Source organism: Trichosurus vulpecula, chromosome 1 (genome assembly GCF_011100635.1).
Source record: "Trichosurus vulpecula isolate mTriVul1 chromosome 1, mTriVul1.pri, whole genome shotgun sequence".
NCBI lineage: Eukaryota > Metazoa > Chordata > Mammalia > Diprotodontia > Phalangeridae > Trichosurus > Trichosurus vulpecula.
The window spans coordinates 157797833-157825788 of record NC_050573.1 but is presented as its reverse complement, the minus strand read 5'-3'; the positions used below and the strand labels follow the sequence as shown (position 1 = coordinate 157825788).

Sequence of the window (27956 nt, the reverse complement as noted above, 5' to 3'; positions counted from 1 at the left end):
GCATGATTTAAAATTTTCAATAGATTTCAAATTATGGAATCTCATCAACCAATTTTTTTTTTAAATCATTTGATAAAATTCAATGACATTTAATTAAAGTGTGTTGGGAACTAAAACAGGAACAGGTGCCGGTATCTGAGGGAGCCAGTAGAAACAGACTGAAAACTTATCAGCTTTACTTAAAAATCCCACGTGTTTAATTGTTTCTGGCGAGGGGTGCGAGGGTGGAATCCTTACCAAGTCCACGGGAGACCAAAAGCTGGGGGAGGGGTGGGCGGTAATGGAAAGCACCTGCCTAAAAATCAAGAAATGGGTTTATGTTCTGGCTTGGCCACCTAATAGCTTTGCTGTATTGGGCAACTCGCTTCCTTTCTCTGCACCTCAGCTTTCCTACTTGTAAACGGAGGGAGTGGGGCAAGAACGCCCTAACATTCCTTCCAGCTCAGACAGGGACAGGGACACGGACGACGACGACGCTCCGTGACGTCATCTCCTACAGCCTCGCGCGCAGCAGTGCGTGCTGGGCCCGCCCCCAGCCGAGGTCAGCTCTCCACAGCCCCGATCCCCCAGCCTCCTCTCTGCGGCTGCGCACGCTCTCTCCTGGCCGTCTCGGTGCGCGCTATGAAAGCTCCAGGCCGCGCCTCGCTCCCCCTCCCTCCTAGACTGGGCATCCCTCTAGGTAACCAGCGGCCGGGGCCTCCTCCATTCGTTGCGCCAGACTGGATTCTGCGTCGGGTCAGGGGCGGGGCTACGTGCAGGCCGTATCCAATGGGGCCGCGGGGTGAGAGGTGAGGGGTGAAGGGGTGAAGATTGGAAAGTGCCGGCTCTGCCGCGCCTCGCGGTCGTCATGGAGGCGGTCACTGCTGAGGAGCTGCCGGAGGAGGAGGAGGAGGAGGAGGACGAGGAAGAAAGGCAAGAGCGGCTGTTGAAGAGGCATCGGAAGGAGAAGAAGGAGCTGCAGGGTGAGCCGGCAATCCAGGGCCAGTCCTCCCCATCTTCCCTCACCGCTTCCTCTCCTGCCCTGGGATGGGGTGCGGCGCTGAGCTACCCCCGAGGAAATCTCCCGGCCCGGTCGGAGCATCTTTCTTCTCCTCTCCCTCTTCTCCCTCCTCTTCCTCCTCGAAATAAAAAGCGGACCCGGAGGACGTGTTATGAGCTATTAGCCATAGGATGGTAGGCTTGGGAGGGCGAAGGAATCCGCGAAAGGATCCATTCCAACGCTCTCATTTTACATAGGAGGAAACTGAGGCCGGGAATGATTTGCCAAGGTCACGTAGGTTCTTGGGCACCAAAGCGTTGCCCTCAGTCCGGAGCGATTCTGTCACGTGTCTTTTATTTCTTCTTTTTAGTCTGGCCAGTTTCTGTGCTTGCTCACTCTGAAACAGCTTCTGGTTCTCTGGTTAGTGGATTTTGTCTTTTTCTCTCCAACCACCTTTCTGTATCTCCCCTCGATGCTACTTAATTGTCACATTTGCAAAAGAATTAAGACCGAAGGGAAAGATAGAGGTCAGATATTTCAGGCCCCTACCTCCATCATTTTACACTTAAGGGAACTGAGGCCCACAGGGGTAAAAGTGTTTTGCAGCAAGATATTGGCTGATCTGGCACCAGAAGTTGTATCTCCTAAGTATCCACTGAGTATTCTTGCTTCTACAAGCTGTCCCATTCTCTTTACTTTTCTCTTCCTGGGACTCTAATTAACCATCATTGGTGTCTCTTCAGCCAAAATTCAAAGCATGAAAAATGCTGTTCCCAAGAATGACAAAAAGAGGAGGAAGCAGTTGATTGAGGATGTTGCTAAATTGGAAGGAGAAATGGAACAGAGACACAGAGAAGAACTGGAGCATTTGAAGCTGACTTCACATGCAAAGAATAAGGTGTGTGACAGCATATCCCATCTAGCTTTGTTTATAGCTTTTCTTTAGGAACTCTGTATTTTGGTCTTATCATTTAATGTCTTTGTAGAATGTATGGTGCAGATAGGTATAGGGATGGCAAAACACCAGGAAACCAATACATGAATTGCAATTTTCATCATTCATCAAAAACAGCAAACGTTGATTAAGCACCTGCACATGTAAGGCACTGTTTCTAGACACTAGTGTTCTAGACACGAACAACGTGGTCCCTTTCCTCAAGGAACTTAGAATCTAATGATAACTTTAATGTAGCCCTTTGAGGTTTGCAAAGTACTTTCATATGTGAGGTTTATAACAGTCCTCTGAGGGAGGTACTTTTATTATGTATATTTTACAAATAAGGAAGCTGAAGCTGAGAGAAGTTAAAGATTTTTGCAGAATCACAATGCTAGTAAGCCCTCTGATTCAGGATTCACATTCAATTGTTCTGACTTCAAGGCTGGTTCTAATTTATATTTGAATACCTACAGTTCTATAGCAGCACCATACTCTCTTCTTTGGGGTGTGGAAATTTCAGCAAAGAAAAGACTTCTGTTTTTAAGAAACTTGGCTCTTAATATGGATACAGTGATGAAGATAAAAAGTAGATCAACAGAAGGGTTTTAAATAGAAAACTACTGTTATCAAGATCCATATCTATCACCCTCTATTTCTAATATAATCTAGCATCAAAAGCGTTTAAAGGAAAAAACCCAACATAACTTCAAAATGCACATTTTTAAGCTGTCTTCAGTGTTTCATTCTCAACAGTCCTGTTCATGCCACTGTTGCAATACTGAATTATTCATTCAACAGTTGAATCTACTCTGTGCAGGGCACTTTGGTCTTTATTGTAGGTGATACAAAGAAGAAATAAGACGTAATTCCTGCCATTATAGAATTTGAAGAATAAGGGGTCATTCCTGCCTACATGCAATTTACAATCTAAGAGGAAAGATTAGATATTCAGATAACTTTAATGTAAGGTTATAATGTTAAAGAACAGTAAGAGAGGTCAAAAAGTGCTCTTTTAACTCAGGAGGAAGGAGTCTTGGTATAGTCCTCTTGGTATCACAGCATTCCTCTACAGTGGGCCTTGGTACTTAATGGAGTGTATTGCCAACCTTTGTTTTTTTGGTTACTGCTTTTATCATCAGCTGATCTTGTCAGATTTTCCAGCTAATTTCAAGAGGTCAGGTGGGGATGTTAAAATGTATATTCCTGAAACTATACATGAATATTTGACATTAACCTGGCTTTTAGAAGGGAGTCAAATTGCATTGGTAAGTTTTAGCTATGGTGTCATTCTGTGGCTTAAACCTAATTCTTACTGTTTCTGGGTAGCCTCCTCCTACCGACTGCTGTCCTATCTCTTTTCTCTCCCCCCTGGAATCCATTCTGTACTCCTCTGCCATCTTAGTTTTCTTAATATAGATTTTTGGTAATTATCTCTTTCCCCTGGCTGGTAGTTTCTTCTTTCTTACAGGATCATATGTAAACACTTTATTATGCCATTAAAGGATCTTCACTACCATCCTTTCCAGCCTTGTCACTACTCACCCTCCTACATATTATATTCCAGCCAAACTAAAATACTCAAATCCCTGAATTTATTCTGGGCTGCTTGCGTTTTTGTTTTTGCTGACGTGCCTTCTCACTTCTCCCTTCCTATTGAGATCCTTTCAGACCTTTTAATGCCAAGTTCTGTTCTTCTTGAAACATCCCTTATTCTTTTCCCTGCTGGAAACTGAGTCTCACTTTGCTGGCCCATGCATTTACAACTCTCTATTTGTCTTGATTTTCTATATCTATAAAATTGTAACCTTGAGGGTATGGACTGTATTTTATTTGTTTGATTATCCCCAGCATCTAGCAAGAGTGCCATGAGTGGGGGCAACTAGGTGGTGCAATGAGTAGAGCATGGGCCCTGGAGTCAGGAGGACCTGAGTTCAAATATGACCTCAGACACTTGACACACTTACTAGCTGTGTGACCTTGGGCAAGTCACTTCACCCCAATTGCCCTGCCTTACCCCTCAAAAAAAAAAGTGCCATGAGTGTTAACAGGTCTGTAGTATTAAGGAGTGATGATAACAAAAATCGTGGTTTAGTCTTTTATTATTTATTTAACTAATTTACATAGCTCCTGCTATATGGAGGGCACTGTGCCAGGCATAATAGGGCATACAAAGATATGGACTTATCCTTGTCTTCATAGAATTTGCTCTGTAGTAGGGAAGGTAAGACATGCACAAATATTTAGCCTTTCAAAAATTTGTATCTTTTTTTCTAAAAGCAAGTTGTGATGCTTGTGATTTTGCCCAAGAATTAGAAGTTAAAAAAAAAGCTGCTGGAAAAGTTTGCTTTGTGGTCCTTCTCTGACTCCTTGTGTCTTACCAGCAATTTATAAGTAGAGGAAGGTAGATTGAGAAAGCTTAGAGAGCACATTTAGAAATAGACTCTTGTTTTTTCTCCTTTACCCAGATTGAGGATGCTCATAACAGGTCCAGATAGTGCAAATAAGTCAAATTACAGGTGTGTGTTGGAATTGAAACCTTTTAAAAGGGAAAGGTGGTCCATGGGTAGTCTTTAGTAGTAGTAGTAGTAGTAGTCTTGGTTTTTCTACACCCCCTAAACCCCAAGAGTATTCTTAGAGGGGAGATTAGCAAACTAATACTCACAAGCTATGAATTGTTTTTATATTTTTAAATATAAGACTTTATTTAAAAACACAAAAACCATTCTTAGCTTTAGCTTTTTAAATATAAAAAGACAGACTATTTAAAAATATGAACATGAAAATAAAAATATAAAAACCATTCTTGGGTACAAAAACAGGCCATAGGCAGGATTTGGCCCACAAGCCAGTTTGTAGACCCTCTGCTTTAGAACAATTGAATGACACTTCAGATAATTTCATCAGAGCTTTCTCCAGTGAATTTCATGCATCTCTATAGCAAACAAGAGTTTTTAGGCAAGGATCTCTACCTGCAAGCAAAGAAGGCTAAGACATGACTTGCCAGAACTTTGGGGTTGCACTGTCTTGTAGAAATACTATAATCTTAGTGTGATAAAATTTGGTGCATGTTTGGAAAAGGGTAAATGTTACATTAGAGTTGGATAGGTACATTAGGTAAACTAGATATCAGTATTAAATATATACTATGATTATCAATAAAAAATGTGCTCTAGCTATGTGTGTCTTTTTTCACTTTGGTATAGATAATAAAAGCTAGAGGCCCTGACTGCCATATTATTATAATTTTTAGATTAACAAACCAAAGTAATTCAACTCTTTTGAAGCCAGAAATAAAGTTCCTAGGAGTTCTTGCACAGATGAGATGTAAAAATAAAGCCACATCATCATGACATTTGGTGCTTTTTCTCAAATTGAAGTTGTGATTAGCTAGCTTCTCTATTTAAAAATAATACTTAAAAAGGTTGTTAGAGTGGTATTTAATCTGTTAATAATTTTCCATAACCCATGAATGCTTTTGTTTTTTCATTAGATAGACTCTCTTGTTGTTAACATTGCAAGTTTGAGTATTGAGAATCAGCAGCCTCGGATATCAAAAGCTCAGAAGAGGAGGGTATGAATCAAATTTATCAAGTATTTATTAAATGCCTACTGTGTTCAACAAAGAAATATTGTTTCTGTCCTTAAAAATCTTACAAGTTGATTGCAGATTCAAGTGTGTTCTCTCTACAACGGAAGAACTAGGGAATGCTTCAAGGACGCATACAAATAGGAGATTGTGTGGTGCAAACTCTTAAGTGCTCTAGGAACTCAGATATAAGATAGATCTTTGTGGGGATGCTCTTGGGTTTTTATATCAAAACGCCAAGGGAAAACTCAGAAGGGAAAATAGCAGGGACAGAAACAGAAGTATGAATGAGCATGATATATTTTGGGTACAGCAAGTTAACTGGAAAAGTAGTAAAAGAGTTGGATAGTTATGAGGGGGTGTTTAGACTTATTCTAGTCTCTCTTTTTGTACTATATTCAGTATAGAGTAATCTCTTCAAGAACAACAACCTTAAAAGTAGCATATTGCTGAGGACTGTCAGAGCTAAAATTTACCCATGTAGGCTTAAAATTTTATTCCCTCAAGAAATTTTATGACTAGGAGATTTTTTCCAGTAGCATTCAGAGGGTCCATCTTCAGAGCTGAAGGTAAAGAGTTGAACTTTTGTCAAATATGTTAAGAATACCTTATGTTTACATTCTGATTTTAAAGTTTTCAAAGTACTTTCTCATATATTTAGTTCATTTGAGTTTCCTACCTCTTTTTTTTTTTTTTTTGAGAAGTTGATATTATCTTCTCATTTACAGATTAGGAAACTGAGACTAATGGTAAACCAAGAGCCCTATGTCTTATAACTGATAGAGCCAGAATTCTAATTTAGGTCTTCTAACATCAAAGTCTTGGTCTTTTCCTACAAATGTATTTAATTCAGTGCTTAGGAGAATTCCCATTTCCCTCTTAAAACTTTTTTTATTTCAAAAGAGACCATTTATATTAGAGAAATTCCACTGCTATTCAGTTAATTGACTTGGAAGTTGTGCTGTCCTATTCCTGTTTTTCTCCATGTGGGTATCTTGGTTGAGAGGCCTTTGCCTCTCCCCAAATTTTAAAACCTTTTATTTAGAAGATCTAACAAGTGGTTAAATTTGTAGAATTTAATTTTATTCCACATTCTTTGCAAAACTTTGGGGCAGACCAAACAATAAATATATGTATCTTTTAAATTTTGAGCATTAGATCTACAAGAAGATACAAATGCTTCTTTGATTGGATGTATCAGTAGGCAAGAGGAATGTCTTGCACCATGAAGATCTTAGTACATTATGGTCTTGTGATAATGAAGCAGAGAGTCAGGAGGCTTGGATCTGACACTACTACACTCATTGTAGATTGGGAACAGATCATGAGACTGTCAGTACTTTGAAATCTGTAAATGAAGAGCAGTTTGATCACTGTCAGGCCTAACATAGATTTTTTAAAAAGGATTTGAGTTGGACTAGATGGTCTGTAAAAGTTCTTTTCAACCATAAAATTCTATAATTTGAGGAGACATTCAGATTTTTTGTACTGTTACAATAAATAATGAGAAACATATACATTCCTCATTATATAATCAGCCCTAAATAATTGAGAATTGGTCTTACTTTTCCCCCCCTTACTATGCCATAGGAGAAGAAAGCTGCATTGGAGAAAGAAAGAGAAGAAAGGATAGCAGAAGCTGAAATTGAAAACTTATCTGGAGCCAGACATCTAGAAAATCAGAAACTTGCACGAATTTTGGCAGCTAGACATTTAGAGATTAAACAGATTCCATCAGATGGCCACTGTATGTACCGAGCTATTGAAGACCAACTGAAGGAACAGGAGTGCCCCCTGACTGTAGCCACCTTAAGAAGTCAAACTGCTGAATATATGCAAAACCATGTAGAAGACTTCCTGCCATTCTTAACTAATCCTAATACAGGAGATATATATACTCCAGGTAAAGATTTTAGTATAATTTGCATTCCCTGTTGTGCTTTCTCTTCAAACTAAATATTGTGTGAAAGGATTATATATTCTATCCCTCCTCAAATTTATAGAAAAATCATTATAAACTAAAAAACTATAATTTCTGAAGATTTTTTTTTATGTGTAGCACATAATTACAGATGTTAGTAGGTATTACACTGTCAAAATCATTTTTTTCAAGTGGTTAGCTGTTAAGAAGATAAAGTACATTCATCATTTTGTGTGGGGATGAAATAGGAGTAGAATTAATCATTATCTGAAAGACTTATAGACTGCCACCTTTGTGCCAGGATTTGTAACTGTATGCTGGTGGGAACCTAAAACACAAGAATACAGTCTCTTCCTAAAAGGTGCTGCAAGGAATCCTTGCTGATGATTAAATCTTCAATTTTTGATGCCTGTGGAAAAAATGGAAATCCTAAAATCTCCTTCCCCCAAATGACTTTGTTTCTTTGACCCATGTCTTTAAGGAGCACGGATTTAATTTTAGTCTAAGCAAAAGATGATTGGGAAAATAAATCTACCAATTAATCAGCATTCTAAAGCCATATATCAGTGCTTTAATATATTTGCACTACCATTTGTATCCATTTTCTTGGAAAATCAAGAACTAAATGTATATATAAGGTCACAACTTAAAGGGTTTTCATGCTTAACACATTCCTACTATGTTTGTATCCTAACATGGATAAAGATAAACCTCTATTTTTTAGTTTAGTTATTTGTTCATTAAATTTTGCTAATGGAACTTGCCACCCCAAAGAAAACTTAAACAGTTCCTTCTTTGATTTGGCTTGAGGGAAACAATGTATAGGCAAGTGATACAAAGTATACGCAAAATTATACAAAGTAATTTAAAATAGGGACAGCTAGGTGACACAGGCCTGAAATCAGGGAGACTCATTTTCCTGAGTTCAAATCTGGCCTCAGACATTTAACTACCTGTATGTCAACCCTGTTCACCTGAGTTTCTTTATCTGTAAAACAAACTGGAGAAGGAAATGGCAAACCACTCCAATATCTTTACCAAGAAAATCTCAAACGGGGTCATGAAGAGTCAGGCATGCTGAAAAACAAATAAACACATGATTTTGAACAGGAATACTGTACCCGTTACTGGGAGATCAGAAAAAGCCTTGTGTTGGAGGTTACACAGAAGCTGTTCTTTGAAGGTAGCTGTGGATTTTAAGAGGAGGTTAGGAGGGAATTACCCAGAAGCAGATATGGGAGGGCGTTGCTACAAAGCTATGGAGCAGGATATAGACTGTTGTATGTAGGGAACAGCTGGCAAACTAGTTTGAATAAAAAGTGCACAGAGGGGAATAATATTAAATAAGAATAGAACTATTGTGGGGAGTTATATCGTGGACTGTTTTAAATGGCATTTTATCCTGGAGCCAATTAGGAGTCACTGGTTTTTGAGTATCTTTGAGGAAAATTATTTTAGCAGTGATGTAAGGAGTGGCTGAAAGATAGAGACTGATGGTTGAGAGAAGAATTAGGAGAATGTCCTGGGGAAAGGTGCTAGGATGGTAACCATGAGAGTAGAGAGAAGGAGACATATAGCATGAACAGATAAGCCTAATGTAAGGTGAGAAGTGTCATGGAGACAAGGGACAAACCAAAATATATTTGAAGAGGGAGAGAATGCCAAGGATTCAGGATTAAAGAAGACTGTGAACTTTGAAAGGATGAGACAGATTCTGAAAGGTAGTGGTTGTTCTTCCTTCTTTCTCAAAAAGGACCAATGACAACACACGGGTGAGTCATCAGGTCCAGGGGTGAAACAGAAGTCAAGACAACTGATGATGGCCTGGGATGCAGTGGGTAACCTTGGCCTTTTTAAATTAAGGTCTTTCCCAATTCTCAATTTGTCTGAGGCAAGGATCGTTCAGTGACTAAAAGCTAGGTTAGAATTGAGACAAAAAACGGCCCAATTTACTATCACAGAAGTATCAATATGGGAGGGGTAAAGTCTCAGAGTTTCTGGCCAGAATAGACAACAATTGCTATTTACACTCATTCTAAACCATCAAAACTAAACAGGCAAGGAAGCTTGAGCTGGAGGCTATTTTTGGCCATTCACTGAAGCCAGAGTTATTTGCTGTTTAAAGGCTAGTCTAGTAAGTTCTATTTGAAACACAAAATGGGCTTTTTTAAAACCTGTTTTTTTCAGAGCTGTATTTCAAGAAATCATAAATGAAAACTGCACAGGCCAAAAAGTAAATTATCCTAGTTTTTTGAAAAAGAAATTAAAATTAGAAGAGATCTAGCCTTTAAACCCCCAAATTTCTTACAGAATATAAGCAACCAAAAATTATATTCCTGTGGACAGAGCACATGTAATGATATGGTGCCCCAAGTGGTGAGACAGACCATGTGTGGTAAAGGAAGAAAAAGAAGAAGAAATAATAGATTTCTTGAACTTCTGCGCCAACTGGCAGGTTGGTTCCCCAGAGAGCAGCTCATACTACTCTCAGGGAACAAGTAGAGCATTCTGGACATTGGGAATGACTTACGGGAATATGTGGATGTAGGAGATGATGTTGATTCAGGAAATAGCATATGGTAATTTGCATGAAACGCATGGGAAGGGAAGTAATGAGAAGGGAGGGAAAAGGAAGAAGCAAGGTCAGGTAATGAAGGATAAAAACAAAAGTGTGGCACAGAACCTATAAGAATAGCATCAGTAGTGCTAAAAGTTAGAATGTGCTGCTGAGGAAAGCTAAGAATAACAAAAGAGATTCTTTAGTTATATTGGGGGAAAAGAGCGGCATGGAAGAGAGGTTAGGACTGCTGCTTGGGGGTGGGTATAGTGGCGATAAAAGAAGACAGAAGATGGACTACTTAACTCATTATGTCTTCTTGCCATGGATACTGATCTTTGGACTAAAAAGGACAAAACAGAATTGATCATTAGTGAATTAGTGCTCAAAATAAATGATAGCACTTAGCTGCCTTAAATGGATTCATATTACCTGCCCCAAACAAATTACATCCTCAGATACTGAAAGAACTGTCAAATGTAATTGTTGAGCCACTGGTTGTGGAGAATAAAAAGTTATTGCAGAACTGGAAAAAGACAGTATTCTGATTTTCAAAAAGAAAGAGTAGTCTGCAAACTATAGGCCAGTTAACTTTACACTGATTCCTGGCAAAAATAAGTAGGTGGTTAGTGGATATCTCAAAATGTAAGTGGTCATCATAAAGAGCCAGAATGGCTATATCAAGACAGTCTATAAATAGTCATTAGATTGGGCTGCTTGAGAACAGGGGACTATCTTTTTCCTTTATATCCGCAGTGTTTGGCCCATTGGAGGCCCTTAAGAAATGCTAATTGACTACCTAGATTTTAGAGAAGTATTTGATAAAATCTCTAGTGTTATGGCAAAGCTTTGGGCTAGGTGATCATAACAGTTAGATGGAATCAAAACATTGAATGATTGGACTCAAAAAAGTAGCTAGTTAGCAGTGGTTTATGGTCACAGTGGAAGTAAATGGTCCCTAAAATATTGAACATTCTTATTGATGTCTTCCCAAATGGCACACTTTTCATATTTGCATATTTGACACAAAGGTATAAGGGATAGCTAACACATTAGATAGCAGTAAGGATACAAAACCATTTTGAAAAGTTAGAACATTAGGTTAAATTTAATAAGGTAATATTTAATACAGTTGTATGTAAATTCTTAAAAATATAAAGTTGATTTTTTTAAATCTCTATAAGATGCAGGAGATAGAGCTAGATAGCATTTCCTTTGAAAAAAGAAGATCCATGGAGGTTTTAAGTGGAGTTTAAGATCAAAATAAGTCAATAGGCACAATGTGGCAGTCCAAAAAACAAAACAATACAGAACAAATTTATTGTAATACTAGACTGAATTAAGGAAAGATAGATGTTCAAAACGAGGGAAGTATTGTAATAAGCAGTGTCACCATTCTTTGACCCAGTCAGACAGCATCTCATCCTTACTGTCAATCTAGGTAGCTTTTGCTGTTTCATGATTACTAAAAAGAGGCATTGAGGTATGATTATTAATGTTGAATCACATAGAGATGATAGGTCATAATTTATCACCTTGAAGTTTTTTGAAAAATTAATGAAACTTCTGTCATAGAGTAAGTGGAACAATGAGAATTTGTCTGTTCTAATCCCTTGTGAAACTATGCCAGAAAACTCTTATTTATTTTAAGATAACTGTGATAATTGGAGAGGATGATTCAGTTGGATGCTTTTGTTAAATACCTACAATTAGAGACATGTCCTGCTATGTTAGAGTAAAATATCAGTTATCTATCACTTTAACAAGCATACTCAGAGTCATTGTGCTGGCACAGAGGGAAACCTAAAAGTTCTAGGCAGAATTCATGAAGGGCCATTATTCAGTAGTAGATATGGACAGTTTTCAGAGAGAATTTGCAAAAGCATATGCTGTTGTATGAAAGACTTCTTCAAATCATTAATAAGTAAGATGCAAATTAAAACAACTTTGAGGGTTCTCTTCACACTCAGCAAATTGGCATGGTTGACAAAAAATGGAAATAGTCAATGTTAAAGGTGCTATATGAAAGTAAGCACACTAAACAACACTACTGGGAGAGCTGGGAATTGGTCCAGTCATTCTAGAAAACAAATTGGAGTTAGATGAGAAAAATTACTCAGGGATCCATAACCAAATTATGTTTATATATTCTTATGGCGCTAAACAATGTGTAATTGAAATGACTCGTTTTGGTCTCAAGAAGAGATGAAAAAATGCACCTTCTTTCAAAGGAGATGTGGGGAGACCATGTGTACAAGGTGTGCCATGCTGGCAGATGCAGTTAGTTTGGTTTATTAGTTTGATTTTCATTTGGCCCCAACAGAATTAGCAGCATCACTCAGGCTAATCACACACTTTTTGTAGACATAATAAAAATTGTCTTGACACGGTCATAATTTATTTTTCAAGTGTAGATGTTACAGAGAGGAACAAAAGACAAATCTTTGTAAGGCTCTTTATGGATTGAAAAATGGTTTATTGATGCTCTTTTGTTTTTTGTCATCACTGTCATTTCCCAGTTCCTCTTCTGCCTCTTAGTAAAACTCTCACAACAAATACACATAATTAGACAAAACAAATGAACACATTGATCATCTCTGAGAAAAGAAGGGTTTAGAATAGCCATTTTGGGGATTCTGTTGGATTCAATAGAGGAGTAAAAGAGTAATCATGCAGCATTGAGGGCCCAGTTGAGTTTAGATTTTAAAAAAAATCCTCATGGACCCAGCATAATTTCATTCTTCCAATAGGATTATTTAGCTTAAGAGGAAGAGAGCGGAGGAGGTGAATGGCAGAAATTACCTAAGGTTAAGAGTTAGTACAGAGAAAATAGTGAAAGGTTACACATAGATTTAGAGCTAGAATACTAACATTTTCTAGACAAAGAAACTAAGGCCCAGAGAGTTTAAAAGCCTTTTATCATCATCACATTCATGCCAGAGGATTCAATCCCAGGTCTTCAAATCCACTGATCTTTTCAGTACACTCTACTGCTAAGGGGACAAAGGATTAAAAGCTGAATGATAGGACTAAAGAAGTTGACTACAAGAATAAGAAAATGATGTTGGAACTGGATTGGCTGATAGAGGAAAGAAAAATTAAGGAAGATGGTCAGAATGAAAATTAAAATAGGTATAGAAAGAGTAAGGGAGGATAAGAAATTGTGGTCAGAAAGGGAAATTTCAGATTTCAGAATTTTGGAGGTAGATCACTTGTGAGTGATGGTGGGGTCTAGAACGAAAAGATCACAGAAATTGAGGTCTTCAAAGAAGTGTGAACACAGGATTCTGTAAAGGTCAACATGGATTTTAAATTCTCTCAGCATGACAGTGGTATAGGTGTTTTGTTCATTTGTTTTCAGTTGTGTCTGAATCTTGGTGACCCCATTTGGGGTTTTCTTGGCAAAAGTACTAAAGTGATTTGATATTTCCTTCTCCAGTTCATTTTACAGAAGGGGAAATTGAGGCAAACAAGGTTAAGTTACTTGCCCAGGGTCACACAGCTAGTAAGTGTCTCAGGCCAGATTTGAACCCAGGAAGAAAAGTCTTCCATTGTGCCACTAGCTGCCCTTGGTACAAGTGTATGAGAAGACTATTTGCTCAGTGTCATAGTCATGGAGAAACGTGCAAGAGGGTCAATGGATGAGGAGAATTGAATATTTTAAGAATAATATGGAAATATTACCAGCAATATATTATTAGCATAATAAGTGGAGCCAAAAGAATAGATACATTGATCCAAAAGAATATACACTATGATCACAACAAATGTAAATGAAAGGGATGTTGAAAAACTGAAAAAATAAAAATGTCCTCAGAGAACAGATAATAAACATGTCTTCATGGCAGAGAGGTAGAAAATGATTAAGGACAGAATGTTATATAAATTGTTAGATATAGTCCCTATATTGGGTATTTTTCATTTTCCTTTTTTTTTTTTTTAAAGAAAGTTCCAGAAATGACCATCTGTAAGAACAGGATGTCAGTAACTCATATTTTTATAAGTGCTATATTTTCATGGCATGAGGTTCGTATAAGGATGTTAAGGGATGGCAGAGAAGGGGCTTGAAAGTGGCAGTGGTAAAGAAAGGAGTATGCTAACCCCAGGAAGTAGTAAAAGAAGCATCTGATGTCAGAGATGAGGGGTCCTCAGGGAAAAGCCAATTTTCATTGAATGTGAGGTGAGTCGGTCAACAGGTATTAATTAAGCTCATACTATGTGTTAAGGGCTGCATTAAATGCTGGGGATACAAAGAAAGGCAAAATATAGTCTCTGCTGTCAAGAAGCTCACATTCTGATGGAGGTGCAGCATTCAAATTACACATATACATATGCATTCATAGGGTAAGTGGAGGGTGATCTCAGAGAGAAGGCATTGGCAGTGGAAGAAACCACGTTTAAGGGCATATAGGAAGACAGAAACAGAAGAGGTAGTAAAGTTAACAGAGAAGGAGAGGTCACAGAGGTAGGAGAAAAACTGGATTTAATTTCTTGAAAGCAAAGAAACTTGTTGTTATCAAGAAAGTGGGCCACAGTGTCAGATACTGGTGTGACAAGCACCGTGATGTGAAGTGAATAGATAAGCACTGTATCAGGTTTTGAGAATACAAGAGCAAAGACATTTTGCTCACTGGCAACTTATCTCTTGGTGGAACTTTTGAAGCCAAGAAGAGCAACTTAAATGTTGGGTTGTACAGGATTCCCCTTCAAGGATATGTTGGATTTGATAGTATCTTAAATCCTCATAGTTCTATGATTACAACAATGAACCAGGGAGCCCTTTCCATGGGTGCAACTGTTGCTGCTTGTAAAGAAGTAAATACTTCACAAGCAGAGAGAAGGGAGGGCATGAGGAAGACACTACTTCTGGTGAAGGGATCTAGACTGGTAGCTTGCTTTACCTATTCCCCTACTGTGATAACTGGCACTGATTCTATAATATGATTTTACAGGCTAGCAGCCATTGTGGGTTGTGAGACCCACCTGGGTCTAGAGATTAACAAACTACATTTCAACAGGTTTCTACTGTATTTTGCTTTGTGCAGTGGAGTTATAGGGCTCAAATGGAGAAAATACTAACGGAAGGAATGAGTATATACTAGTTATTTCTGGAGGAGGCAACCAGAGAATGAGGATGTCTAAGAAGGGTCTATGATAGAGGTGTCTTGGTGACCATATCTGAAGGAACAAAGCACATAAGATTCAAACAGTTTGTCTTAGGACCTTAGCAGTGGGAGTGACTAATTCTTATACGGAGGACAGAACTTCATTAGGAATTGAGAATGCCCCAACTGAAGAACCTATCCCTTCACAGCTCAACTACTATGAGTTTGCCTAGGAAATCGAAGGGCAAATTAGTGCATGGAGGTTTAAGCTGTGGAACGCTATCACATTGCCATTCTAAACAGAGGTAATCCATTCTATAAAGTTCTCTGTAAACCATCTCTAATGGTTTGGTGCTTTTTCCCCACTCCCATATCTTTCCTCAACTGCCTTGCCTCCTGTTTAGAAACTGTCAGTCATCCTGGACATTTATATTTATTCCACCTTCCCTACTTAAATTCTCTGTAGTCTGGCTCATCATTCAACTGAAACTGCTCTCTCCAAAGTTACCAGTGGTGTCTTAATTGACAAATCTAATGGCCTTTTCTCAGTGCTAATCCTTCTGGTCCTCGCTGCAGCCTTTGAAACTCTCAATCATCCTCTTTTCCTGGATACTTTCTCCTTTCTAGGTTTTCATGACACTGCTGTCTCCTGGTTCCCCTCCTACTGGTCTGATTACCCGCTTAACCATAGGTGTCCCCAAAGGATCTATCTTTAACCCTCTTCTGTTCTCCCACTGTAATATCTTGCTTGGTGATCTCATGAACTCCTACAGATTCAATTATCATCCTAAAGCAGTTGATTCCCATATCTGTTCGTCACTTACCTCACTTCTGATCTCTAGTCTTCCACCAACTGCCTACTGGATATCTCAATCTGGATGTCCCAGAGATATATCCAAAATAAAATTTATCTTTCCCCTCAAATACTGCCCTTTCCAATTTCACTATTGTTGAGGCTATCACCATCATCCCAGTCACCCATGCTCCCAACCTAAATGTCATCCTCCACTATTCACTATGATCACCCCACATGTCCAGTCTATTGCCAAATGTTGTCATTTCTGCCTACACATCTCTCTCTGCTCCTTTTTCAAAATCAACTCAGCCACCACCCTTATAGGCCTTCATTATCTCACCCCTAGACCGCTATAATAGCCTGCTTGTTGCCTTCTCTCTAGTGTCTCTCTACTACATTTTATCCTTCATTTAGATGTCAAAGGTGATCTTCCTAAAGCACAGATATAACTATATGTCATTGCCTCCCTCTCACCCCAGTAAGCTTCAGTGGCTCCCTATTGTCTCCAATGTCAAATATAAAATCTATTATTTAGCTTTTAGAACCCTTCACAATCTGATCCATTCCTACCATTCTATTATTTTTTTGGTTCATTCTTGATGTTCTTGTTTGTTTACTTCAAGTCTTAGCTCATATTTCACCTTTTGCAAGAGACCTTTTAAGGGCCCTTAATAGTAGGAGGGCAAGGATTGGATAATGACTCCATTGTTCACTAATTTACTATTCCTCAAACCTTTGCAGTCTGACATTTGTTCCCATTACCTTACTGAAGCCCCTCTCTTTGAGGTAATGACCTCCTTAGTGTTGAATGCAGTGCTCCTTTTTTCCCTTTAAATCTTCTTTACCCCTTTCTGTAGCATTTGACGCTATGGCTCACTTCCACTTTCTTAATAACAGTGTCTCTTAGCTTCCATGGAACTAGATTCACAATTTTTCTCCTACCTCTTTGACCTCTCCTTCTCTGTTAATTTTATTGCCTCCTTGTCTTATGTTTTCATTTATGCCTTTAAACGTGCTTGTATCTCAGAATTCCATTCTCGTATTTCTTCTCTTTGTACTTTTTATCTTAGTGATACTATCCATTCTCATGGCTTCATTCTTCATGTCTCTGCAGCTAACTTTCATATCTATAGTTCTAGGCCAGTCTCTTTCCAGAGGTTCTCATCCTGTTTTTCAGTTGCCAACTGGATATTTTCGCCTAAGTGACACATCAAACTGAACATGTCAGAAATTTAATCATTTTACCTTCTAGTCTTATTCTCCCTTATTACCCTCCTTACAAAAAAAAAAAAAAACAAAAAACTTCACCCACAAAGTTTCATTTATCTCTGCTGATGGCACTACCACATCCCTCCTCCCGTCCCCAAAGCTTGTAATGTAAGAGTTATCTTTTGACTTTTTTTCTCCCTCATTCCAAATATCATCAGTGACCAGTTTATTTTATCTGAGTGATTTCTCTTCAACCAACCAATAAGCATTTGTTAAGTGCATATGTGTTTAGGTGATGGGGATACAACATATGAGATAACCCCTACTCTCAAGGAGCTGTCTCTTGTATCTCTTCCATCCTTCATTCTCAGTGTTACCAGTTCTTATTTCAGGCCTTCATCCTTTCTACTAGTATTATAGGATCTAAAACTGGAAGGGATTTTTGATCATTCTGTCCAATCCCCTGATTTTATAATCAAGAAAATTGAAGCCTAGAGAAGTAAAAATGACTTGCCTCCAGCAGGTGATAAATGGGCAACTCTGTAATTCAAACAGATCCTCAGACTCTAAATTGAGCCTTAGTTTCACTATACGGTGTTTCTCATTAAGATAATTATAGACTACCAAACTGGTCTTCCTACTTCCATTATATATCCCCATTTGAACTCATCCTTCACACCATTTGCCAAAGCATCTTCCTTTAATGCACTGCTCTAATTGTGTTTGTATTTTACTCATAAATTTCTAGTGGCTCCCTATTACCTATCAAATAAGGTGCAAACTCATAGTCCTGGTATTTGTTCCATTCTATTCTGGGTTCTAGTCTACTTGAGCATCTCTATCTGATACTACAACTCTTCACAAAGTCTGTATCCCAGCCAAACTTCAATTTTCTTGACTATAAAATCAAGAGATTGGACAGAATGATCGAAGATCTCTTCCCATTCTGGGGAAGCAAAGTCGTGTAGGGGGACAGACAGTGGTTCTAGAGCCAGTCACAGGACTTGGCTTCAAATGCTGCCTCTGATACTTACTGCTTGTGTGACTGTGGGCAGGTCTCAGCCTTCTTAGGCCTCACTTTTCTTCATCTGTGAAATGATAAAATTGAAGTAGATGACTTCTGAGGTTCCTCCTTGTTCTAAACCAATGATCCTGTGTTCTGTTGTCCTGCCACTTAATATTCCTGCTACTTTTCATTGCCCTTACTTAAGCTTCCCTTCATGCTTCCTTTATTTCTTCCCTACATTTGTTGAAGCTTCACCTTTGAAGGTACCACCTCCTCTTGGAAGTCTTCATTGACCTCCTACCATCAAGTGAACTCAATCTCTCTCCCTCATCACATTTTATAGCACTTTGTTTGGCTCCCTTTTGCATTTGTTTCATTTACCATGTGTGGTAGTTATTTGACCATGTGTCTTGCCCCTCTTTAGATTGTAAGATCTTTGAGAGCGGGGTATTTGTCATGTCTCTTGGTTCTATTTTTTTATCTGCAGCGCCTAGCATAGTGCCTTGTACATAGACTCTTAATAAATGTACCTTTGAATTGAATTGACTCTCTTAATATTTATAAACGAAAATTATAAAGTTACATACTCTGAACTATTTTATTCCTTTTTACAGAAGAGTTTGGAAAGTACTGTGATGACATTGTAAACACAGCTGCATGGGGAGGTCAGCTTGAGGTAAGTCTGTGATTATTCATAGTGCTTGTATATAGTGGATCTGTTGAATGATTTTAAAATCCAATCATTTGTTTTTAGGCATGTTGTTCAAACTGTCCCAGTTCCACTTTAAAGATTCACTTTCCATCAAATAAGTGATATTCCTTACTGTACCATCCTAATAGGGAAAGGCTGATGTTTTTATGCTTTTGATTAAAGTACGTACCTTGGGGGAAGATTAAATAAAGTTTCATTATAAATAATATAATGGAAGATTTCTCTGCTGGCATTCTGTCTGCTTAAGTTTTTCCAGTTGTCTGGTTTTGACAATATATTTGGTATCCTTGAGTAACAGAAGTGCAGAGTTCATTTAATTATAGGACTATCTACCCTATTGTTCCAGCTGATTGTAATAACTATTGGGAAAAGTCACACCTCTATTACAATAAGTAGTAGAAACAGCTTTTTTAGGGAAATTACAAATCAAATTCCGTTTCAACTAAAATTATGTTAAAAAGGATTTCAAAACCCTAGCTGTGATAGCTCACTGACATATTTGACATAACATAACTGAAGTAGAACAAGAGAATTTGGTCATTCTCTTGGGGTGAGTTGTAACAGGATTTTACCTATAGTTGTTTATTTTAATGCTATCTTCCAGCATCACACAAAAGCATAATTAACCAAATGATTGATAACCTTAAATGCCATTTGAACATGCATATTTGTCTTTCGTATTTCTTCCAGTTTTCATTGAAAAAACATGCTTGAAGTTGTGAACTTAGTGGTTATTTAGTTCTTGTGAGCCACCAGAGGGAGCTGAATTCATGAGTTTTAAGTAGACATCTTCCCTGTTTATAGACTATTAATATTACTGGAAGTTTAATTTTTCTAAACCCACCAGAGGTTTTTTAAAACAGTGAATGCTGCAAGACTACATTAGGATTAACTGAAGTATTTAAAGTTCCCCTTAAGGATTTATTTGAAAATTAGGCACTTAGAGGATAATAGGATTTATAGCTCCAAAGCACTTCAGAGATAATCTTGTCCAACTTCCTTCTTTTACACATGACCCCTCTGTGCTTCCGTTTCCTTAAGTTATTTGTCTAAGGTCACATAGTTAATAGGTGGCAGACTTGACATTTGAACCCAAGCAGTCTGACTCCGAATTTAGTCATCTTTCCATTTAAGGGGATTCCTCATAAGAGAAAGCATTCAAAAAACACATTAGTAAGGACATTTCATCATAAGTTTAAGCAACTTCTTTAGTGGTTAGCCTGTTGGCAGAAGTTTTTAGTTATAATAAAGGCCATTTTATTTCTCTGACCTCAGTTTCCTAATTTGTAAAAATAGTTATGTTTAGCCACCCTCTGAGATTTGAAGATCAAATGAGATGATTTTTGAGTAAATGTAACCTAATAAACTTCTAGGGTATGGGAGTGGGGAGGGGATCAAGGAAGGGAGGAGCCAGGTGTCACAGTGGATAAAGTGTCTGGCCTGGAATCAGAAAGACTTATCCTCTTGAGTTCAAATCTGGCTTCAGACACTTTGTAGCTGCGTCACCCTGGCAAGTCACTTAACCCTATTTACCTCAGTTTCCTCATCTGTAAAATGAGCTGGAGAAGGAAATGGCAAAACACTCCAGTATCTTTTCGAGAAAGATCCCCAAAAGGGTCACAAAGAGTCAAATACAACTGAAAAACAACTAAACAACAAAACTCCAGTGCATGGAGGTTTAAGCTGTGGACGCTATCACATTTTTAACTTTAGGATCCCTGTTAACTCCTTGTTAACTTTAAGATCAAATATTAACTCCTTTCTTTAGTATTTAAAACTCTTCACACCCTACTCCCTTCTCATTTTTTTGATCTTTTAACACTTATTCCCTTCCATGAGCTCTGTGGTCCAGCTGCATTGGCCAGCTTGCTGTTCTTCACACATGCTGCTCTATTTCCTCTCTCTTTGCGTTGGCTGCTGCCCATACCTGGATTAACCTCCATACCCTCCTGCCTTGTAGAACCCCTCTCTTTGTTTCTTACTCAGCTCAAGCACCACCTATAGGAAGCCTTTCCTGGTTCCCTTGGCTTCTAAGGGCTTTCTCCTCTAAGGCTACCACATAGCTATATCTTGTTTGTAGCAATATATTTTCATTTGTCTCCTCCATTAGAATATAAACTCTGTGAGGGCATATATGGTTTTTGTGGGGTGTTTTGAGGTTTTTTTTTCATATCCACAGTTTTTAGTCAGTCAGCCTTTATTAGATGCTTACTATGTGCCAGGCATTATGTATGCTAAGCAGTGGGTATGCAAGGGAAGGCAAAAACAGGACTTGCTTTCAAGGAGCTCACAGTCTAATGGGGGAGATAGCATGCAAACAATTAGGTACAAGATATATACAGGTTAAATTGGAGACAATCTCAGAGGAGAAGGACTAATTTTAAAGAAGGGTGGGAACTTTAGCTGAAACTTAAAGGAAGGTAGGAGATGAAGGTATGAGCAAGGAGAGAGTTCTGGACATGGGGCACAGATAGTAAAGATACATGGTGTCTAGAGAAGGAATATCTTGTACAAGCAACAGCAAGGAGGCCAATGTCACCAGACATGGAGGCATGTAATTTGTAAGAAGACTAGAAAGGTAAGTAGTAGCCAGGTTATGAAGGGCTTAGCTATTTTATATGTGATCTTGAGACTAATGGAGAGCACTGGCATTTATTGAATGGGGCGGGGGGTAACATGGTCAGAGTTGCACATTAAGATCAGTTTGATAGCTGAATGATAGATGGACAGTAGTTGGTGCAGGACACATAGTAAGCACTTAAAACATATAACTAGCATTTATACAGCACCTTAAGGTTTGCAAAGGGCTTTACATATATTATCTCATTTGATCATTACAACAACCCTGGGAGGGAGGTGCTATTATTATTATCCCCATTTTATGGTGAGGAAACTGAAGCTAAGAGAAATTAAGGGTCTTGGCCAGAGTCACACAGTTGCAAGCTCCTGAAGCAGAATTCCAACTCAGGTCTTTTCAACTCGCAAATCCAGCCAGCATCCTAGCTGCCTCTAGTACATGCTTATTGATTGATTAATTGGTATTTTCTATCATTCCTTTTCACATGATAACTCAAAAGGATTAATTGTGTAATTTTGATTTTAAAAAATTTATAAAAGCAGAATTCAGCTTATTGAAATTTGAGTGTTGCTACAACTTTCCTAATGGGCTTGTGCCATCTTAGCAATGTAAAAAGTCATTTTAATATATAGGCCCTGTAAAGTGATATCATTTGGAGGCCCAGAAAAGCTTTTGTTACTGGAATTACCAAACCTCTGTCCCTGAGGTTGACTGTAATTCTTTTTTGGGGCCAAACAATAGCCTAGACCCTGGACTGCTCTGGTTCTTTCAGGAAATTCCTGGTCTAGGTCTGGACCAGCATCCTCCTTCCTTTAAAGAGAGACCTCATTAGGTCTTTTAAAAATTGGGAAAGGTAAAATAAAACTAATTGAGGTATGAAAGCAAAGGTTCTAAATGTAGGGAACCCCTTCAGTTTAACCCTTGCTAACTTTGTGTAAGTTCAGCAAAGGAAAATCAAATCTTCCCTATAGTCCATGTTAAGTGATCTGAAGCATAAATCCTAGACAGGGTTGACAAGATACAGGTTCTTCACCTGGGGTCTGTGAACCTCTTTAAAAATATATATTTTGATAATTATTTCAATATAATTAGTTTCTTTTGTAATGCTCTGTATCATATGGATTTGAAAACATTCTGAGAAGTATTTCACCTGACTTCCAAAGGGCTCTGCAACACGAAAAAGGTTAAGAATCCTTGCTGTTGATTTGGCTTCTTTACCTCTAGGTACTAGCACTGAGTAGCCTAACCCTGGCCCAACCCATCCTGGTCTTAAATCTGGAACATTTTAAAGCCCTGGAAGCTTCCTTTCACTTGGGGTTCTCTTTCTCTAAAAGTTTGAAATTTTGTGCCCTAACCCCTACTCAATTTCATTTGATTTGACTTTCACACAGTGACATGGTACTTTACAGGAATACTCTTTTACAGTTTTATAATACAAGGAGAGGCTGACTGACCATGTATTGGATTTGTTACAGAGGAACTTCTTTTTGTAAATGAGCTAGACTAGATGTCTGTCAGGGTCCCTTCAAGCTCTTAAAGTCTGTCATTCTGTAATATTCTAATACTTTAAATATGTGATCTTAATAAAAAGAATTTTCACCTGTAGTAACAAAGGAATCATTTTATCACAAGCTTCCTATGTCATTCCCTATCCTCACCACTTCCACTCTCCTCCTTCCCCCCAAAAAAAGAAGGAAAAAGGACTTCTTCAGAGGAATGCCCTACAAAGGAAAAGCCAATGTGGGCTTGAATATGGTCCAGTGAAGAATATAATATTTCCCACTCTATTAAATGCACTTAGAAAGTTCTAGCAAGAGTTCACAAATGGGCCATGCCTCAGAGTAGATAACCAATTGATTAATGTATTTTAGTGGTAAAGAGATTTCAATATATGGATCCAGGAAACTAGAAATATATCTCTTCCATATCCAGAAGGCTGCTCACAGCTATCCATAGTCTTTATCAGACTTCAACCCCTTATTTGTTTTATATTAAGTTACTAAAATGGGTAAATCCCTTTATTACTAGATTGTTGAGGGTAGATGCTTTTTAATGTTCCTAGAAATGCTTAGCAAGAATATCTGGCATAGTTGGTTCGCAATGTTTGTTAAATTTTCATTTTCTTCTCCGTTTCTCCCTTAAAAACCTACTTTAATCACGTGTAGCAATCAGTATTCTCGGAATTTCAATTTTTCTTATTAATACATTCTTTTCTTTATTAAAGCTAAGGGCTCTGTCTCACATTTTACAAACGCCAATAGAAGTAATACAGGCAGATTCTCCTCCGATTGTAGTTGGTGAAGAATATTCAAACAAACCTTTAACACTTGTGTAAGTATCCAAATACTTTTAGCCAGTTTAGTTTATGTTTAGTAATAGAAAGTGCTTAGAATGTAGAATGGTAAATATTTTATTGTTTGTTGATAAATTAAACATTGAGCAGCATTTTGACCTGGCTTGTGTTGGAAGATGATTATAGAAGCCAAAGACTGCCAAAATGTATAACCTGCATAATTAATTGAACCCCTGATGATTTATATTTGATTCAGGAATAATGTATTTCTAAAGCACTCAGTGCTTTAGGACTTAAGTTTCAAAGTGGTAATGAGTATGTTACCGGATGAATTATTTACTTTAGATGTGCTTGTGTACACATTTTAAAATGACACATTAATCTTTTGTTTGGTAAGTAACATGGAAAATTTGATAAGTTCTTTATTATTAATATTAAGTTAGGAGCAAGGTAAGTTACATCTATCATGGAAAAAAAGGAATTGTTTCTGTCTCAGATGAGGAGAACTCCAATTTTTTTTTTTTTTTGGCATTCAATATTTCATTGTTTCTACACTTTTCACCCTCCTACCACATATATTTTGTTTGTAAAATTACCAAACCAATGGACTGAATTAGTAAACTGTATCCTGCTTTTTATGTCAGGTATTTCTGGAGTTGGTTGATTCTTAAGCAATTTATTAACTGAATTATCTTGTACATTAAATGGTCCTGTAATGAACAGAGTTACTTGGTTCTTGACTTCCACGTTGGAAACCATTGGCACATCTATTCTTTTTACTTAAATCAAAATTTAATAATAGCAATCTCTCTTTTTTCCCCCAGATATATGAGACATGCGTATGGCTTAGGAGAGCATTATAATTCTGTGAAACAACTGATGGACACAGCTACTGAAAATGGTAGCTAGTTTATGAAGTTTGTAGAATTATATTTTGGTTCTGTGCAGCACAACAGTCTGGGCATTCATATCAAGGCTTGGATTGTTCCAAAGGGAATTGAATCTTTTCCTTTTTTTAGTTCTTTATTCCTCCTCTCTCCTTTTCTTCTTCCTCTTCCTCCTTCCTCCTTTTTTTTTTTTTTTTTGCAAAGCTACTAATGGATTTTGAACACACATCAGAAATAAACTCTAGTCTTCACTTAGCAGCATTTTTAAAACTTGTTTTGGTTGCATCTTATAAGAGCAACATAGGCAGAGCAGGTTTAGGACAAAGCCTCCAAATATTTCTATTTATTGTATCCTAAAATAGATTTCCTCTAACCTTCACTGGTATAAATTTACAATGGTCATATTTTTAAATGTTAGTAAAAAGCTTTGAGTGTCTAACTCTTGAAGATGTGAATACTCAGCAATTATGTGGCAGTGGTGATAGTGAGTTCTAATACTCCTTTCAGATGAAATTGAATGCTTATAGCCTGGGTATTATTGATAGAATGATCTGAATTTTTTCCACAATGTTATTTTTATAAGATTAAGGTACTGCTAAAAGCATGTTTGATTAATTAAGAATTTCATAGTATTTATGCAGGTGTAAATCACTTGATTAAGATAAGTGGACAAGGCAAAGTCAAGGATACCTAACAGTTTATGCCTAAAGTGTGACACTTGATTTTTTAAAATGTATGTAATTACTGAATTTTTTTCCTCCCAAGTAAGCTTTTAGACATGCATCTTAATTCACTAGATATTTATTGTTATTTTTAAAGGTTTAGTCTCTGGAATTAATACTATACATTTGTGATTATCTTAAAAACTTCAGATTACCCGTGTGCTTTGTATTGCTTTACCTGTGAATGTTCAGCTGCTATCACAGCTGACTCCTAACCTTCCACCATAACCCCTCACTTTAGTTTGCTTTTTCTGCAAAAAATATAGCTTCTTTTCCCCACACTTGCTTGCTATCTCATCATTCTACCCAGTTGATTCTTTAGGGAAATATTGACTGCTTCTGTTTTTCTTCTCCTTTTCAAAATAAGGAAGAGACTAGGTCTCATGATCAAAATTCAACCATGTTCACATCCACATTTTCACTTTGCCTATTTTTCAAGCTTCCTGTTTTTCTCTTTCTCTTTAGGGATTGGGAAAAATAAAGTCCTAGCTACTTGTTACATTTTACTGTATTATGTTAGCTTTCCCTTAATTGAGCATTTGATGATTGATTATCATTCAGTTATGGGTAAAATGTAAAGTCACTGGTTGGGAGCCCATAGCTGTATAATATGCAATATATCCAAGCGTAAACAATGGATCTCTCTTTTCCCAGAGCGCAATATAACCTAAGAGCAGGGCTGTCCAAAGTGCGGCCCATGGGCCACATGTGGTCCGCAGTGCAATTTTATGTGGCCCTCCTGTGTTTACTATGGGTGTGGAAATTGACATAAATGCTTTAACTAAAACATTTGTGTTGGATTCTGTGCTTGTGGTGGACACAGGCGGGCCGCATGGGGGTGCGCGACCTGTGCTTTGGACAGCCCTGACCTAAGAGTTTCCATACTTGGATGGTGCTCCTAAGTCCTATATGTAAATGCATATGATTTGCTCTACAAAAAGGCAAGTGCAAATAACTTTTGTTTTATATATTTGTTTTTTGGAAGAATGAATACAAATAAAATATCAGCATCAGATTAATAATCTTTGTGTATATTTGCCCAATATGCAGAACTCTTTTGTAGATAACTAAAGTTTATATGATTTAAATTAAATGCTTTTTGGGTAAAAAAATATACAAAAGAATAGAATTCTAAAGTATTAATGCTTTTGACTTATTTTCTAAGTAATCTCTAACTTTTAAGCAGTAATATTCATATGAATTTGATATCATGAAACATGACAGCAAAGTAGGTTATCCAAATAGGTTTAAAAGCAATTTTTCATTTGGTGTAGTTATCATATTTTTATCATGAACTGAATATTGTCTTGTTCATGGGATTTTAAAAAGCAGACATGAACAAGATTTCTATTGAGAGTTTTTTTCTTTTATAGAATTTGTATTCTGATTCAACATTACTTACCATCATTTAAGTATTAACCTAAAATCAAAGTTTAAATAGTGGCAGATGTTGATTAAGTTCAGCATATGCTAATTTAGGTTTTTGTATGATGTAAAATCTGGTCTAATTGGAGCTTCATAAGGTTTCCTTTGTCCTTAACTTGGAGCAAAAAGGGATATGTCAGAGTTCTGGAATATGTCTTTATCCAAGTATTTTATCCACTTTATTATGTTTACAACTTGTATGAAGCAAAAGAATGTGTTTAATTATTGTGAGCAATATAGTTTTGCTCATATCATGAAACTTGCCAAAAGAATAATAAAAGATGAATGAATCAAATAAAACTTTGTTGAAACCGTCATTTCCTTTACTTGGTTAGAATTGGGGAACACAGAAAAGATCATTTTGCACTAGAAATTTATCAGCCTTTGTTTTGAGGATTGATTATAATTCAGACATAATTGAGAACAATAGAGATTACAAAGAATCATGTTCTTTTAAAGGTTTTAGGATTTGCAGAAATGTGAGAGCACAGCATCTTGCCAGAATATATTAGGGGTAAATACTGGATAATGAATGACCATTTAAACTAGGTTTTCAGGCACCAGGTGAGTTTTTTAGGATTTCTTAGACTGGTAAAGATTCATTTAGGGTATATATATTGGGATATGCTCATCCAGGAGCAGTGGATAATAATGGAAGAGAGAAGACAGGGATGCAGTAAGAACAGTTTGGGGGCAAATAAATATTGGCACACCATTATTAATATATTTATCTTCTCAGTGCTGGTTAACATGAACCAGCTGAAAGCAAATCTGATGATATCCAAATAATTTACATTTTTACTATGTTTTCTACTAGTATTGCCAAGTTAAACAGGTTTTTATTACTGATTGCTCTCTGGTGTCCTGAGACCTGTTTTTCCATCCTAAAAAATTGCTTTTGAGGGGGTTGGTTTTTTTCTTTACATACATGTAACCATATACAAAGAAACCTTTTGAAACTTTAGACAACGATGATTACTACTATTAAACCATAAATTGACACTTATAGTTTGCCCTTCTTTTAGGGTTCAAGGGCCACTGGACATTGAACCATGTCTTACCTAAACTTTTTGTCTACTCTCGTACCTAGCACGGGGCTCTGCATTCATTAGGTGTGGCCATTTCCTACTGGAAGGGTGAAGAAATCCACAGTCCCTCAGTCTTTCATAACCACTGTCTGAGAACTTTGCTACCATAACCTTGACCAGGACCAAAGCTTTAGCTATGGGACCAGGCAGAGCTG

General features: G+C 37.4%; 1 protein-coding gene across 2 annotated transcripts; it reads left to right on the top strand.

Moving 5' to 3' along the window:
* The first annotated feature begins 776 nt into the window (after window positions 1–776).
* OTUD6B (OTU deubiquitinase 6B) lies at window positions 777–25789 on the top strand. 2 transcript variants are annotated; one of them, XM_036741485.1, is made up of 7 exons: window positions 777–962; window positions 1723–1877; window positions 5407–5487; window positions 7093–7405; window positions 18711–18772; window positions 23611–23717; window positions 24504–25789. In XM_036741485.1, the coding sequence occupies exons 1-7, from the start codon at window positions 848–850 to the stop codon at window positions 24586–24588; spliced, it is 918 nt and encodes a 305-aa protein (XP_036597380.1). In that variant the 5' UTR covers window positions 777–847; the 3' UTR covers window positions 24589–25789. The 2 variants fall into 2 exon arrangements, with proteins under 2 accessions (XP_036597380.1, XP_036597381.1); XM_036741486.1 differs by lacking the exon at window positions 5407–5487 and having other exon boundaries at window positions 826–962.
* The last annotated feature ends 2167 nt before the right edge of the window (window positions 25790–27956 follow it).